Source organism: Diplotaxodon limnothrissa, linkage group LG20 (genome assembly GCF_057381915.1).
Source record: "Diplotaxodon limnothrissa isolate DT_005_m linkage group LG20, D_limnothrissa_male_GT1.1, whole genome shotgun sequence".
NCBI lineage: Eukaryota > Metazoa > Chordata > Actinopteri > Cichliformes > Cichlidae > Diplotaxodon > Diplotaxodon limnothrissa.
Genome location: NC_140615.1, coordinates 31,244,189 through 31,261,554, shown reverse-complemented (window position 1 = coordinate 31,261,554; position 17,366 = coordinate 31,244,189). Strand labels below are relative to the sequence as shown.

Here is a 17,366-nt window from a genome sequence, read left to right as displayed (position 1 = left end):
GTATTGATGATTTCCTCTCACAGTCTGTACCCTGTTTGATGCTAAAGAAAAAGAAATAATGATTGACTTTTCATCTATTTGTGACTTAACCCTTGTATGGTGTTCGGGTCTGTGAGACCCGTGTTCAGTTTTTTTCAAAAGAAAAATTAAACAATTAATTATTTTTTCACGTGTAAATGTGTTGTGTCTTTCCACTCACTCCACTTGATTATAACTGATTTATTTATAACATTTTATATAAAAGAAAAACGAGAAGCACATTAATTCATAAATGTGATCTAACAAAGGTAAAGGGAAAAAATTAACCATGTTTGCTGTTCATATGTCTTGTAATTGGGATGAAGTAAACATCTGTTGAGTAATTTAACATAAAATTGTTTGATAGTGTTAATTTGGAAAGCCAAAACTCTAGCGGGTCCACCAGACCCATGAACACTGGCTGAGTAACAAAAATACGAACACCACACAAGGGTTAAAAAATATCAAGCAAATCGTCTTTCAACTCTGTGATAGTTTGTGATTATTTAATGTGTATTTCTTTATGGAATTTAACTCCTTGACACTTCTGAAAATGGACCCATACTGTTGGTTCTGTCTCCTGCATCGGAGTATGTAATGAGACTGGGATTTTGTGCAATTCTTGCAAGGTCATAAATTACATATTGTTAAAATTACACAAAATCTGTTCCAAACCCTAAACAGTCCCTGACTACTAGGACCTCCAAGCCTGTGGTCAGCTCTTGCATTGGGGGGGTGCAGAACAGAGAGTGACGCATTTGAAGGCAGAACTACATTGCTGAGAGAAGATAGTTTCTGGTTTGCAAGTGAAGACGGTAAAGAGGGAGCATTAAATATGAAAGTCGGTCACACTTTGAGCTGCTTCATCTTCGTCAGTGAGTAAATCTTCCTATTTCTCAGATTTTCTCTGTGTTAGTTGTTTTCTTTTTTTATTTGGAGTTCATTGGTAAATTTTGCTCATTGTTGAACAGTTTCCATCTATCTCCTGTGGTTAAGCATGTTGTTCAGATTCAAAAATACACTTACACTGCAGTTTACTGAAAACACGTTAACTCCTTAATATAAACCTGTGTGGAATTTACACAAGCATCATTTAGCACAACCACGGTTTGCAGCTTATTTTTGTTAGTTTCCTCCCACTTTGCTCCCTAGAAATAATCTTTATAATATATGAAGATGTTTTTCTTCCATACTATTTCAAAAAGTGCAGTTTAACTTGTACAACCACTTAAACTGCACCGTTTCTTCATAACAAACCAGAGAAAAGAGTCTTAAAAGAGACCTCGGCTCAGATATTTATAAGCAGTTAAATGATACCATAATTTTCAAAACTACCCAGAAAGTTGGTTCCTCCTCCTTTTTCTTCCGTTTAGAAAATGTTTACAAAGCAACAATCTTTTTTTGCATGCATATTTATCAACACCAAGGGGAATAACATCGCTCAAGTGTTAAACTTAGAACTTGAAGTGCTAGCCAACAGTTTAAAAAATGTCATTTGACAAAGAAACGCACTAAAAGGAAATTAAGATGTCATCCCAGACCAATAAATGAAATCCATTTTCTCTCTTGCCGGATCTTAATTAAATCTTCCTCAGCAGATGGTTTGTGTACATGTCAGGAAGAATCAGCAAGTTCATCTCTTTTGAATTTAACGAACATAAAACATAGTGCTGTATTTTACAGGAATATAGTGAGTGTATAATATTTATCATTTTCACAGGCCTGCATGGAACCATTGGCCTCGCCAACGCAGAAAGTTCCATCCATACAGGTAAGTGAAAACATCACAAGCGAATGCAGATTTGTTATCCCTTGAAGGAGAATGCTCGTGTGTGTCTCTTAAGACTCATTGGATTACCAAATGACAAAGTGTGATTTGTCACTCCGGAGATCACGTTAATGCTCTAGAGTCCTCTGACACTGTGCATTGTGCTTGGTGATCATGGAAAACCCATTCCATGAAGCTCTGTACACACTGTTCTTGAGCTAATCTGAAGGCCACATGAAGTTTGGCGGTCTGTAGCCAATGACTGAACAGAAAGTTGGCAAGCTCCGGGCACTATGCACCTCAGCATCTGCTGATCCCACTCTGTGATTTTACCTGGCCTTTCACTTTGTGCCTGAGTTGCTGTCGCTCCTGATAGCTTCCCGTTTGTTATACTAACACTAACAGCTGACTGTGGAAAATTTAGTAGTAAAGAAATTTCATGATTGGATTTGTGGCACAGGTGGCATCCTTTCACGATACCATGCTGGAATTCACTGAGCTCCTGAGAGTGACCCTTACTTTCACAAATGTTTATAGCAGCAGTCTGTTTGCCTGGGTGCTTAATTTTATATGTCTGTGGCAATGGAACACCTGAATTCAATGATTTGGATGGGTGAGTGAATACTTTTGGGAATATAGTGTATATTAATGCCTAATGAGGGAAAAGAATAAGCAGGTGGGAACACAAGTGGAATTATCAGGGAACAGGGGACTAAGGAAGAAAAAGTAAATATGGAGCACAAGAGATAGAAGACTACCAAACTAAACAAATACATTGAAAAAAACCCATAACACAGAGACAGGGATCCAATAAAAAGAAAACACTAAGGAGACTAGTGTCAAACAAATACAAGAACAGAACCCAGAAGATATTTTACATAGAAGATACGATAAATAATAAAACTTAAAAGGAATTAAATCTAAAGATAACTAATGAAAAAAACAAACTAAGAAGCATAGGAGGATATTTAATATAAATGAGTGCTGTCAGCGTTAATCTCGTTAAAATGACGTTAACGCTATAACTGCATTAAGGCAGCAAATCTTCGTTAGGGAGTTAACGGGAATCGCCCTGTGAGAGGGCTGCACGCCATCAATGCGTTGGCGCGATTAGCTCGTTAACATGTTTATGCCGTGCAGCCCCCCGTGCGTATGCTAGAAAAGTGCTTGAAGCACAGAATAAAGTGCTGTATGAATATGGGTGAATTTGGCTTGCAGTAAAAAGCCTTTGTCTTTTTTGTCTTTCAGGGATGGACTGCAGTAATTCCCAGTGTGTTGACCCCTGTCATAACTACACTGTACTGAATGATGACTGGCGTTCAACGAATAACACAGATATTCAGGTCCTACACTGTGATAAAAACATTGACTGGCAAGGTTGGTATCGCCTGTTTCTGGGGGAATCTGGTGCTCATATTCCAGAGAGGTGTCTAGACCCCAACAGGTGTGGAACTCATGCTCCACTGTGGATAACACAACCTCATCCCACACAGTCGGGTGAAATTCTAACTCGCACTGTGTGCAGTTCTTGGGAAGGCAACTGCTGCAAATTTGAGTCACACATCATCCATGTCAAACACTGCTATGGAAACTACTATGTTTACAAACTTGTGAAGCCAGCCACATGCCAGCTTGCATACTGTGCAGGTATTGTTCTGCTTTAAATAAGATTGCACTGTAAAAAAAAATTTCTACCTTGTCCTTAAATTCTGCTGTTTATAACAAAAATGATTTCAACACTAACGCAGTAATATCTTTTTATTTATTGTAAACAGAGGTGAACATAACAGATCCTGCAGTTCCTTTCACCACACCTGCTCCAACACCAAAGGTCTCGTCACCCTATCAGGTCCATATCAATGTTACAACAGCAGTGGATAACAGCACAGCAGTTGAGGGGGAGGTCCGCCTGGTTAATAGAGGTAATGACTCCTGCTCTGGCAGAGTGGAGATCTTCCATGGTGGACAGTGGGGGGCAGTGTGTGATGATGCCTGGAGCCTAGGGGAAGCGCAGGTGGTGTGTAGACAATTGGGCTGTGGCAGGCTCCTCTCCATACCAACAAATGCAGAATTTGAACAGGGCAAAAGACACATCTGGTTGGACAATGTCACATGTTCAGGCAGCGAAACACAGCTCTCTGAGTGCCATCACTCAGGGTTTGGATCCCACAACTGCAGCCACCATGAGGATGCTGGTGTCATCTGTGAAGGTAAATTTGTGCAGCTGGAGGTCTGTTTAGTCGAGAGGTTTGCAATCACTAACAATTATAGAAATATTATATTTTTGAATTTTACGGTATTATAACCACATGATTTTAACATAAAATATTTTGTCTTTTCATCCTGAATTATTAGAAATAAAGTCTATATTTTTAATCTTTTGACTCTTTTGAGATGACGTCCCCAGCAGCTAATAATCACTCTAAAGACGCTCTCTATAATGACTTCAGCCATTTGAGAGGTGCATGAGTCTCTTTTCAGGACAAATTCATTCATATGCATGTGCTTAATCCTAGTAAGACGGAACAAAACAGAATTTGAAAAAGACCATTACTAATCACAAATTTGGTTGTATATTAAGGGGCAGGGATAGCTCAGTAGGTAAAGTGGTCGCCCCATGATCGGAAGGTCGGCGGTTCGAATCCACTTAACGGCTACCCTGAGGTACCCCTGAGCAAGGTACCGTCCCTACACACTGCTCCCCGGGCGCCTGCTTAGTGGGCTGCCCACTGCTTCACTGAGTGAATGGGTCAAATGCAGAGAAAAACAAGTAATTTCCCCATGGGGATCAATAAAGTATCCATTATTATTATTATAGTTTCTCTCTTGGTCTTCTCTCAATGAGCTTCATGATGTCGTCACCTGAAATGGGTTTCACTTCACAGGTGTTCCTTGGTGGAATTACTTCCCTTCTTAATGTGTTTGAACCCATCAGTTGTGTTGCGCAGAAGTCAAGTTGGTACAGAGCTGAAGCCCTATTTGACAACTGTTAGAATTCATATTATGGCAAGAACCAATCAGCCAAGTAAAGAGAAACGACAGTCCATCAGTACTGAAGGTTAGTCAGCCTGGAAAATTGCTAAAACTTTAAAAGTGTCCACAAGTGCAGTCTCAAAAACCATCAAGCACTATGACAAAACTGACTCACGTGAGGACCGCCCCAGGAAAGGATGATAGTCATCTGAGTCACCAGCCTCAGAAATCACAAGTTAACAGCATCTCAGTTTAGAGCCCAGATAAATGCCACACGGAGTTCCAGCAGGACAATGACCCCAAACACACTTCCAGACTGTGTAAGGACTATTTAAAGGAGGAGAGTGATGGAGTGCTGCGCCAGATGGCCCGGTCTCCAGTCACCTGACCTAAACCCAATCAAGATGGTTTGGGATGAGATGGACCGCAGAGTGAAGGCAAAAGGACCAACAAGTGCTCAGCATCTCTGGGAACTCCTTCAAGACTCAATGAAGCTCATGGAGAGAATGTCAAAAGTGTGCAAAGCAGTAATCAATGCACAGGGTGGCTATTTTGAAGAATCTAAAATATTAAACATGTCTTGAGTTATTTGACACTTTTTATTTACTACATAATTCCCTATGTGTTCATTCATAGTTTTAATGCCTTCAGTGAGAATCTACAATGTAAATGGTTACGTGAAAAAACACTAAATAAGGTGTGTCCAAACTGTTGACTGGTAGTGTGGCTACTCCTGTTTAATGGTTTACTATCACGTTTCTCTCATTAGCTAACAAAACTGAAATTGTGTTTGCTCAGCAAGTATCATCTATTAGATGTTTCCAACAGGTAAGCTAAGATAAACATTACTGTACAAACATTAACATAAACATTACTGTTGTGGGCAAAAGACCTGCAACTGACAAATAAAGGCTATCTCATCTCATCTCATCTCATCTCAAATATTAACATACAATTTACTGTAGAAACATTAAGAAAACCATTACTGCACAGACATTAACATAAACAAGGTATCAATGCAACGCACTCTAAAACTGATCTATTCAGAGTAGATGTCACAGGTGCTGCCGTGCACTGTAGTAGTGCCGTCGTGGAAGGAAAGCTCCTCTTTGTACAGTCTGCATTTAACTTTGTTTTCTATGAAACACTTTAACATTTTTTTTTTAAATGTCTTTTTCCAATTTCTTCTGCCCTCCTGGTCGTGCTACGTTCTTCTTCATTAGTATTGAGTACAGTGTTGGCAGACGAGAGGTGATACTGCCCCGTAGCTTCCTGTAATGTATTACAGTTACAAAAACACATTTAGGTGGTTTTAAAATATGACGCATCAACAATAAAATTTAACATCAATGAATTTTTATAGTCAACATCATTGATTATGTCAACGAATCGTTGGAGCCCTGCCTGTTATGAGTGTAGCCTATTGGCCAAGTATTCATACTGATGTAGATGAGACCTTGCTTTCTTTTCTCATAATACAGTATGTATTGAAAAATCAAGACTATGCAACTTAAAGTACACCCAGAAAATCAATATAAACTGAGAATACTGCTAACAGGACCATTGCATAAACTCCTAACACCTTATAGCAATATGCAAATAGTGTTTACTATAAATACACAAAGAGTATTTAAATTTAAGAGGGTCAGTTTCCTGATATTACAATGAAAATAAGAAATATACCACATTAAAGTCCTTTTTTGTTGCTTAACTGAAATTTCAATGAATTACTATCTTATTATAAGCCGGCAAACCAATATAACAGAAGATGAATGATGCAGCCTGAATATGTAGCTGGGGATCGACTTAGCTGTCACTTCGTGGATTTGGCAGTAGGCAATTTATGGATTTGAGTAATAGTTTTTACCACGACTACTGAAATGTATGTAATTGTTCATTGGGAAGAAGACATTTCACATTTAAAGTATTAATGCTATTATTATTATGCATGTCATATAAACAAAGACTGGTTCACAGTTTAGATTATTTCTTTCTTTCTTTTTTTCCTCTCTCATCCAGGCTCTCACCCAGATTTCCCCCTGCTTTTGGTTGTTATAATTGTGGTCATGGTAGTACTAATGCTGTTCTCTGTTCTGATGTTGATCTACAAAAGGAGGACCAAGACCTCTGTTGGTGAGTAAACTTCTACCACTATCTGCACCTTTAACAGTTATTCAAATTATTTATCTTCAGACCTTTTATCCAACAGGATAGACACCAACTTCACTCACACTTAATTTAATCTAATGATGTAAAATATCAATATCTTTTTTCTAGATTTGGACAGAAGGAGAAACTCAGACCACAACCAGACTGAGGTGACTCGTCTGTATTTGCTTTACTATTACTCTGTAACAAAACAAAGCACAGTGTGAATTTGTAGGTCAGAAAAAGTCAGGCTTTTGCTTTTTATTTAGTAAATACAGATGTTCTCTCACCTAATGGAACAAATGGTTTTCCACAATTAACATTCAAATTCACTTTCCTAATTGGTGATTTATACCAAGAATGTATCAGATGTCTTTGTGTAGTTTGAACATTAACAATCTGTCAGAGGCATATGAATGAATGATAAGAGGCAGGTCAAGTTTGGAGGAACACCCCTCAGCATCTACATGACAAAGGATAACAAAAAAGAATTTTATCTCTCGAGGACAGAGGGTAAGCTCACTACATGAATCATCCATTACTCACAATCCCCTGTAATTACATTATGTCAAGAATGGATGGTTATGTCTCTAAATGCATGGAGTGATCTCTGTGGGAAAAGATGGCATCACATCAGAATTATCTAGCCACAGTGCAAATTATTTGATCCCCTGTTAAATTTGTAGGTTTGTTCACTTCCAAAGAAATGAACAGTCTCTAAAGTCATTTTATGGCAGTTTCAGTTTATTGAAGATCAACCAAAAATCTAGAAAAAAACCCCCCTACAAATTACATAAAATCACATAAATTAAAAACACTTATCAGGATGAATTTTGCCCCACTCCCAGTTGATCCCAATAGCCTTCAGTTTATTAACAAACTCCTGTGAAGTTTTGGGCTGATACACTATCTTTCTAGTTATTATCCTTACCCCATGAGGATGGTTGCACTGAGAATGATTGATGGTCATTTTATATTGCTTCCATTTCCAACGGTGCACCAATTGCACCAACAGTGGTGAACTTCTCACCAAGCTAACCAAGTGTTCAGGTCTGCCGTGTTATTCCTGACATCCTTTGACAGCTCTTTGGTCTCACCCATGGTGGTGGAGAGACTGGAATGAACAAAAGCATTAAAAATCCACAAAAGCTATTATTTAACACAGCCAGATGAACTTCTAATTGCATTCATATTTATGTCCATGACACACAAGCACATACCTCTGCGTGAATCCCCTGTTACTCTGAAGATTACCCACAGTCCTTTGCAATTCCTAGCCAATGTAGGGTGACATTTGAGACAGTAGGTGGTAGCATTGGCCCATTAACGTTAATCTTTTTTGTGCAACCGCAGACACACGATTCCTTAGTATCTCTTAAAAGGGGCCTTACAGCTGCTATAATTTTTTTTATAGTTTTTAGTGCTTTTCTACTCTACCGGAGCACTCAAACCATCAGCTTTGGCAAGGGATATGTGTCATGCAGACTGGAGCAGCCAGGGATTGAACCACCAATCCTCCAATTGTTAGACCTGCTCTGTCTCCTGAACTACAGCCACCTGTGTTATTTTCTATTTTTCTTTTCTTTTTTTTCATTTGAATATTAATTAAATATTTTTTTTGCTTTCTTTTTTCCCCAGATTGCCCTCTATGAAAATTTTTGTCCAGTCTCCAGATGTGACGATTCAATCTACCAGAGCCTCGATCCCACCAGCAGCGACCAAGACCAAACCTACTGCAGTCTCACGCACTCAAAGTAGACAGTTTCAGAAAAGCATTCAGATCATTTCATATGACACAGAAAATGCTTATTTTTATGTGCGTGCACAAAAAGTCTGAACCACTAATGTTAAGCTTAAGTGTACATGGGAAGGAGAACTGGGAATTCGAATACATGAGGAGTCTTGGGAACAGGCTATAGCGAGGGTACGATCTTCCACCTCCTGTGCTCGTCTTGGACTTATTCAATTTAAGGTCATACACAGGGTGCATTTCTCTAAGTCTAGACTTTCTGAATTGTATCCAGAAGTGGAAAATAAATGTGATAAATGCCACGGTTTTCCTTGTCACCTTAGCCACATGTTTTTTTTGTGTCCTGAGCTACAAGGTTTTGGACAGGGTATTTTGCTATTATGTCAACTGTTCTTGGGGTAACTCTTCATCCTTGTCCTCTGATTGCTGTATTTGGGATTCCTGTTCGCTCACTTACACTTGATTCCACACAAAAGGATATTATAGCCTTCACATCCCTATTAGCGAGACGTCTAATATTGTTGCATTGGAAGTCTGTTAAGTATCCTACTGTTTCCCGGTGGCTTAAAGATGTCATGTTTTTTTTAAAACTTGAAAAAATTAAATATACGTTGAAAGGTTGCACAGCCAAATTTTTTCACAAGTGTTAACCCTTTATCTCTTATTTTGCTAGTCTAGAGGTATTGCCTGTTTACATCTACTTTTGTTACTGTTATATTCCTCTATGTTTGATGGTTGTGTTGATCTGTGTGGGACTGGGGATGGGGGGGGGGGTGTTTTTTTTTTTCATATATATATATGTATGTTTGTTTACTTAGGAAAATGAAGAAAGGTTGATTGTATTTCGGTAACTGCAAGTACTGTTGTTTTCTTTTTTTCAATAAAAATATTTTCAAAAAAAAAAAAGTCTGAAGCAGAAATCTTGGCTTTTACAGAGGAAGTTGATAATGTGATACCCGTTATCTCCAAATGAGGTTTTAGTTTTCATCGAGCCAGGTAATTCAAAGAAAGCCTGTCTGTGTTCATAGTGTACCCCTCTGGTCAGACAAAGCTAAACAAACACTTAACCTACTGGTATATTTGAAGGATTTTTCTCATTATCAGTTTAAAAGATGTTGGCTAAGTTTTTTAAAGTCAGTGTTCCCCTTTGGACCTTTTAATATGCTCGATGTAGGGAGTTTTTCATGTTCACCTGTAGCTTTGGCAATTCTTGATAACTGAGCCTCAGACAATGAGATTCACTGAGCAATTTACACAGCAGCAGTAAATCAAAGTTTATATATTTAGTGAAAAAAACAAAATATGTTGTTTAAGGTTAAAATCAATTATTTTTGCAACCGCAAATATGATAGTAAAGGTATCATTTTTAGAGAAAAAAGCGTTTGACTTTTTAAAGAACGTCAATAACATTCAGTAACTTCAAGCAAAATACCTCCTGGTGATGCAAAATGAGTGGGTCATGAGTTAAACTTCAACTAAAGCAACCACCAATGAGAGTAGAAATTAAAATATTGATGATTGACCTATGACAGTATAGATTAGGCAACCAGAAGCTGTAATTTCCACTAGGGGCTGAATGTTAGCGGCAAAGTGATGCACAATGTGAGTCACTTCCTGTGTGAATGCCCTTTTACTTGTTTTGTAATCACTGCCTACAACAAACTCAAAGTTTGAAGCCACCATGCTTCTGCTGCTGATGCTCTCATGGTAGGAGTCTTCTGTGGTCACTGTTTAAGTACCTTGATAACAAAGCAGTCAAGGTTTTATTGCCACATCCTTTCTGAGTACTTTTTCCTGATGATGTGCGTCAGTTTACCAACTTGTAATGTGACTTCCAGGAGAATAAAGCACCATTCAACAAAGCAAAAGTCATCTCAAACTGGTGTCATTAACACTTTGTTAAGCTTCAATCACCAGAACACTTTAAAGATACAGTGAAACAGAAATTTCCAGCTGACAAAATCTGAAGAACCTCGATTGCAGGATTCATTATTTTCTCTGTGAGAAACATCTTTATTACTCAGAAAAAAGAAAGGATTGAATTTTTCATGCATTTGTGAATCTTATATACATCATGCCGTGCAAGTGCTCCAACCACTGTGTGTCAGTTTGCAATCACATCTGTTTTACTGCTTTATGGCAAAAGTTTTGTATGAGAAAAAAACAATTATATATCTTGTACGCCAATTCAACAGCCTGTCTGCATCAAACTCATTAGCCACATGCAGCGAGAAGCCAGTGCGTACACAAGAGTGTCTGCTTTAAACTTTGGCATAAACATAATTTCATAAACACAGCAACACAGATGAGATGCTTTTTAGTCAGAAAATGAAATTCAATTCAATTCAATTCAATTTTATTTATATAGCGCCAAATCACAACATAAGTCGCCTCAAGGCGCTTCATAGATACAGAGAAAAACCCAACAATCATATGACCCCCTATGAGCAAGCACTTTGGCAACAGTGGGAAGGAAAAACTCCCTTTTAACAGGAAGAAACCTCCGGCAGAACCAGGCTCAGGGAGGGGCGGGGCCATCTGCTGCGACCGGTTGGGGTGAGAGAAGGAAGACAGGATAAAAGACATGCTGTGGAAGAGAGACAGAGGTTAATAACAGATATGATTCAATGCAGAGAGGTCTGTTAATACATAGTGAGCGAGAAAGGTGACTGGAAAGGAAAAACTCAATGCATCATGGGAATCCCCCAGCAGCCTACGTCTATTGCAGCATAACTAAGGGAGGATTCAGGGTCACCTGGTCTAGCCCTACTAGACCAGGGTCCCCACCATTTGACCTTAGAACTGAAGAAGATTCTCGGATGAGAGGTGAAACGTCTTCAAGCAACTTAAAGAAGTCCAGACGGTTTTCTTTCCAAACTCCTTAGAATAAAAAAAAAAATCACGTAAACAATATTCTTTAAGCTGCATTTTGCTCCTTAGTTCTTGTTAGGTTCATCCTAATCTCATATGCAGAAATGGCTATTTGTTGTATTTTTTGTGAACGTTGCCCATACTAAAACTTGCAGGTGTCTTTTCATGTATAGACAGTCTCACTGTTTTGCCAAATACAAATGTATCCAAGCAATCTAGCAGGAAATGTATATTTAGACACAACTAAATTCTATGAGCATTTTCGAAACCCCACATGCACCTGGTTCCTCTTTTTTGAACTAATGAGGCATCAGTCAGGTTTTTTTAGGCTCACAAGAAAAACCACAGCATGCATGTTCAAAAAATGAAAATATTAATGTTAAGCAACAATCCCAAAACATTTTCCACGATAGAAACAATTATTATTCAATACACTGTAAAAAATATGGAGATGAATACATCATTAGAAGCAAATGACACTCAAGTAACTCTCAGTCAGCAGATGTTTGTGTAGATGTCAGAATCAGGAAGTTTTTTTTTAAATTTTTTAAATATTTAAATAACAATATGAAGAATTTAACTGTACAATTAAAGCACATAATGATCTGTCTTTATAGGATGATGGTAACTATTGAATGCTAATCTTTTCAGCAGCACAGCAGGATGGTCTTGTCAATGCAGAAACACCCAGACACAGAAAAATGGAAGGAGAAGACGTCACACTTGAATGCAGGTTCCTTATCAGTGGAAGCAGGAGGCTCTTCTGTAAGGAAGAATGTGAAAAGGGAAACATTCTGATTAATACAACTGCTGACACATTTCAGAGCGACAGATACAGCATTCAATATTTCAAAAAAAAATTTAGTTATGATATTATGTATGTGAGCATCACACAGCTGAAACAGTCTGACTCAGGAAGGTACAAGTGTACTTTGGACAGCACTTTGAACCCAGATTATTTTGAGATAATTGTCACTGAAGGTAAGTCTCTACAAAAATTATATTCATATTTCTGAAGATGTGAACATATTCACATCTCATTGGCAACAACATTTCTTTCAATTGATCTCCATTCAGTCATTTTTTGAATATAAGCTTAGCGTTGCCATAAAACACCTGTTAACCTACATTACTCGCATGCAGACATACAAACTGCAGGATTGTTTTTGTACTGATTGTTTCTTTGTTCACAGCTGTAAAAATTTCAACACCAGGCTCTACTCCAAAGGCTTTTTCATCATCAACCTTTCTCCTATCAACCTCAACAACAGCAACAACAGCAGCAACAACAACACAAAGTTTTAACTTCAGTTTAGAAAGCGCTACATCTACATCCTCCTCCACTGAAATCCTGAACCCTTCTGAGACACCTGCAGGTCCAGGTATGGGTTCGTCTGTGTATTTATCAAAAACCTCAACCACATTCAAGAGCAGTAGAAACATCGCTCGGTCATATTACTAAAGTGTAAACTTAACGTGTAAACTTTAATTCATTAACTAATGATGCATTGTCAGCTATTTGATTTTGAAATTTTAAGCACAATGTACAAAATGAGTAAAGTTTTCAAACAAATGCAGTGCATAAACAGTGCAAGAGTTAAATGAAGAACTCAGGAACTGCACATGAACAGCTGAGTGAGACCACGTTTGACTTCCTTAAAGCACCATGACATGAGATCTAGATGACAGATGTTATAGACTTCCACTTCTGTGTCGTTACCTGTTACTGTGTGGTCATATCTCAGTGTTCTATATGTGATCCTATGACTATTATGCCATCAAAAAAGTAGACAAAAATGCAGTGGGGAAAAGACTGCACAGAACTGGCCAATCACATTAGCTGTGGGCTACGTCGACCTGACATTACGTTACATTTCTCATGATGTGCATGCAAGCTTAACGTAAAAAGTTAGACTTGATAGTCACACACAGGACAGCCTCATTTGAGTAGTTGGCACTGCATGTGATGGAGGATTCAAGTGCAACAGTCGAAACTGAAACTTCATCTGAAAATAAATTAGGAGGACCAAAAGTAATTTCATACAAATGAAATGTAACTCAGAGTATCTGTGTTTTGGTTGCATAATTCATCGCCAAATATTACGAGTGTGACAGTAAAAAGAAATGTGTTCTCTTGAGGTGCAGATAAGCCGCTTTATGTGATTCTGATTCTGGTCATTATGATCACCCTCTTATCAGCCGCTTTGCTGATTTTCTACAAGAAGATGAAGGCCATTAAACCTAAAGGTGAGTCTGTAGCACAGTGAGAAACCTCTGTTTTTTACCACTTCAGAGCAACTCTGCAGATTAACCTCAGGGTTAACCTTAATTAAGTTCTTATGCTGCACTGCAAAAATTCAAAAACTTACCAAGTATATTTGTCTAATTTCAAGTCAAAAATATCTCATCGCAGTTAAAATAAGACACAATCAGCTACACAGTAACATTTCAGTGAGATATATGAACTCGTTTTTAGACAGTGCATCTTGGATCTGGAGAATTTTCACTTGTTCCAATTGCAGATTTTTTTTCACTTATTTCTTACAATTTTATTTTATTTTTTATTGTATTAAGTGAAAAAAATCTGCCAATGGAACAAGTGAAAATTCAGGCGTAGTCAGTTTACAAATTGGATTCAGGTCACAAAGTACAATGTTGGTGTCGAGTTTTAGGATGGTTAAATGCTTATAGAAAAATAAAATTGTTGTTAAACTGATTTCTGATCTGGAAAAAACTGCTGTGACAACATTTGATTGTTTGACTGAAAGGTGTTCAGCACAGAGTCACATTGACCAGTTTTCATACATTGCTAAACCATCGACTTAGGAAAATTCAAATTCATTAAAAGAAAAATGAAAAATGATGTAGTGACAGAGGTTTTAACTTCAGTAGACCTATCCATGTCTGTGACTCTCAGATGCTTCTACACTAGAAGCTAGAAGTACTAGACTGATACTCACTGGGTTGACTTATTAAGATGTTAGGATATATGAAAGCTGACAGATGTCCCGGTAAAGCTGAACATTTCAGAAGCACAACATCTGCACAGCTGGAAAAAAAGATGCAAGATGTAACAGATTACAATAGGCATGAATTAAGTCAAGTGTGACTTGGCTGTGGCACTGAATACATCTTTAAGATTAAGTTGAAAGATATTCAGTTTTCATTCTTTATATTGTTCCCAAGTTTAGTTCCTTTTTTGTAGTTGGTTGTAGTTCCTGGAAGGTGTTTAAGTTTGTGTTCTCACCTGCATTTTTCAGGACCTCCTGTAGAAACAGAATACGCCAATATCACACAGGTTAGTTTTAGAAATTATGAGACACGCAGTCTTCATTACCTTCTGATTTTTATCAGTTGGCCAGTATGTTCTCTTTTTTCCAGAATAACCGATTGTGTGAAGAGATAAGAGACGGTGGTTCACCTCCTGCGGAAGTGTCTTCAGCTGATGCCTTTCCCAAAACCTGCCAGCGAGCTGGAGTTGAAAACCTCGAACTTTACAGCCTCATCACCTATTCTCAAAGTAAAGTAAGTAGAACTGCGGTCTGACTGGTCAGAAACCAGAACAGACCTGTTTGAGTAGTGTCATTAGTAATCATCGATAGGATATTTTCTTTCTGCCAGCTAATAGTAAAAAATAAAAAATGTCCAAATTCAGTGAACACGCTCTGGTTCAGGGTTATTAGGCGTGGCTAGTTTTTTTTTAAGTCCAGGACAAATCCTTTGTTCCTAAACGTTATAATTTTCAGCTTCTGTGAGGTGATAATTTAATGCAGTAGCTGAGGTTGAAGGTTGTAGTGATTTGTTTAGTTTCAGTAAAACAAGTTTAGTAAAGCAAAAAAGTTTTTTTTCACTCCTGTTTTATCTGCTGGATGGGTTTATTTTTTAAGTACATTTAAAGTTTAACCTCACTTATTTTTCAGGCTGAAAATGACACAGATGAAGTTGATTACACTGAAGTGGATTTTTCCCACATTTCTGTAACTAACAGCACCCTCTGTGGAAAATCAGGTGATGTTGTCTACTCCACACCTCAGATACATGCTAGCCCCAGGAACCATGTTAAAGATGCTTCACCTCCTCTGTACTCTATAAAACCAAAACTGAAATAAAATACAAACTGAAAAAAGCGCAACACCTGAAGAGTCTTGCACTGTCACTGCAAAGAGAATAGAGGTTGCAGAGGGGCGTAACAAAGTGTTTGAGAAGGGTTTTTTCACAAATGATTCAAAGTTTAACTTGGAAGCCACGGTGAATGCAGTGTGAAACAAAAGACTTCACATGATGTGATGATGGAACAGAATATTTATGTTTTATTTACACTTTGTATGCAGTAAATTTTATCCGACTGGATGTTTAGTTTTTTGGAACGAAGCTTGTTCTCAGTAAAAGCTGTTTGTTTATGTTGTTTTGTACTAACAGTAGTTTTATTTGAAAAACGACCTATACTGTCTTCTTTCAGTTTGGTTCTGTATTCTTATTTCACTGTTCTTATTTCATAGGAAACATATTGTACAGTGGGCTGAATTCAAAAGCCAGTTTATCTGATTGATTATGTTCACTATGTAAAAAATTATCTAAATCTAAAATATGCAGTCATTGTCATCAAAATATTTTTGTTATAAACCTGCGGTGAGTTATAAATATTTTTAATAACAGAGTATCGATGTTGACCTTTGTGTCCCTCTGGTGGCTACTTCTTTTAACCTTGCACAGTACACAGTACTTTAATGAATGTTACACTATGTTCCTGAACTTTTGCCTCCTACTAAAGGCCTCTAGTGCAAAAGAGGATTTCCTGTACTACAAAGTTTCACTTCTTAAAGTTTACCAGGGTATATCACCATGGTAACTGGTATTAAACCTAACCTGCCCTGGAGCAGGTATTCTTCTAATTCCCTAACGACCAGTCAGTTCAACAGATGTTGGTTTCACCGTTGCTGAAAGATGAGTGTAAGTTTACCAGTACACATTTTAAAATATCCTCTTTCCCTAATGACTATGCTTATTTTAATCCCCCCACTGGTTACAAACAATTTTATGCATTTATTTACTTTTTGTTTTTGTGAACTTCAGGAATGTATTGAGAGGTGTCCTTCTTTAAAACAGGAAGCTGATGACTCAGCTAAAGGTTGAGTCACCTGTCATCTCATGTTCTTCTGCATTTCATTTTGAATTCTGTTTTATTTTAATCCTTGCTCTCAGACAGTTGAAGACCACCGACACCGCAACTGAAAAAAAATAAAACTATTTTAAATATGAATATATCTAAATACTCAATTGTATTCCAATTTTCTAGTCTTTACTTAATCTTTATTTTTGCTGGCTTTCTTTCTATTTCAATTCATTATTTTTGTCCTTTGCGTCTATAAATTCTTTCTTACGTATTCTTTATTAAATATTCGTTGTAAATGACTATCTTTAGTGAGCAAAAAGGTTGAATTCATAATCTTTGTGACTTTCTCTTTTGATTATTTTTGTTTATTCATATCCATCCATCATTATTTCTACAGCAGTGTGTCACGTTCTTGTGTTGAGCTTGCTAGCCATCTGGCTTGCGGCTTTGTTTAGACTCCAAGGATGTAAATCCAGCCTAATGCAGCTTTAAAAGTGATGAGACACAAAAGCTAAACCAACACAGAATCCTTCACTCTGCAGTTCAAGAAGTTAAAGCAAAGGGGAGAAGTGTAGAGCTGTATGATGTGTGTGGGGGAGGGAGTCCATCATTAAGAGAAGTGAGAAGTTCCTGGTTTATAAGACAAGCAATATGAAGACAGTATGTGGCACTGCGGTCTGTTTCATCTTTCTCAGTGAGTAAATTTTTGTATTATTACTCCTTCT

At 37.7% G+C, this 17,366-nt stretch overlaps 1 protein-coding gene across 1 annotated transcript; it reads left to right on the top strand.

The window, feature by feature from the left end:
- Positions 1-853: 853 nt before the first annotated feature.
- LOC146611203 (uncharacterized) lies at positions 854-15,637 on the top strand. The gene is made up of 7 exons (XM_085345214.1): positions 854-893; positions 12,183-12,509; positions 12,722-12,910; positions 13,674-13,775; positions 14,789-14,826; positions 14,910-15,053; positions 15,449-15,637. The coding sequence occupies exons 1-7, from the start codon at positions 854-856 to the stop codon at positions 15,635-15,637; spliced, it is 1,029 nt and encodes a 342-aa protein (XP_085201340.1).
- Positions 15,638-17,366: the final 1,729 nt, after the last annotated feature.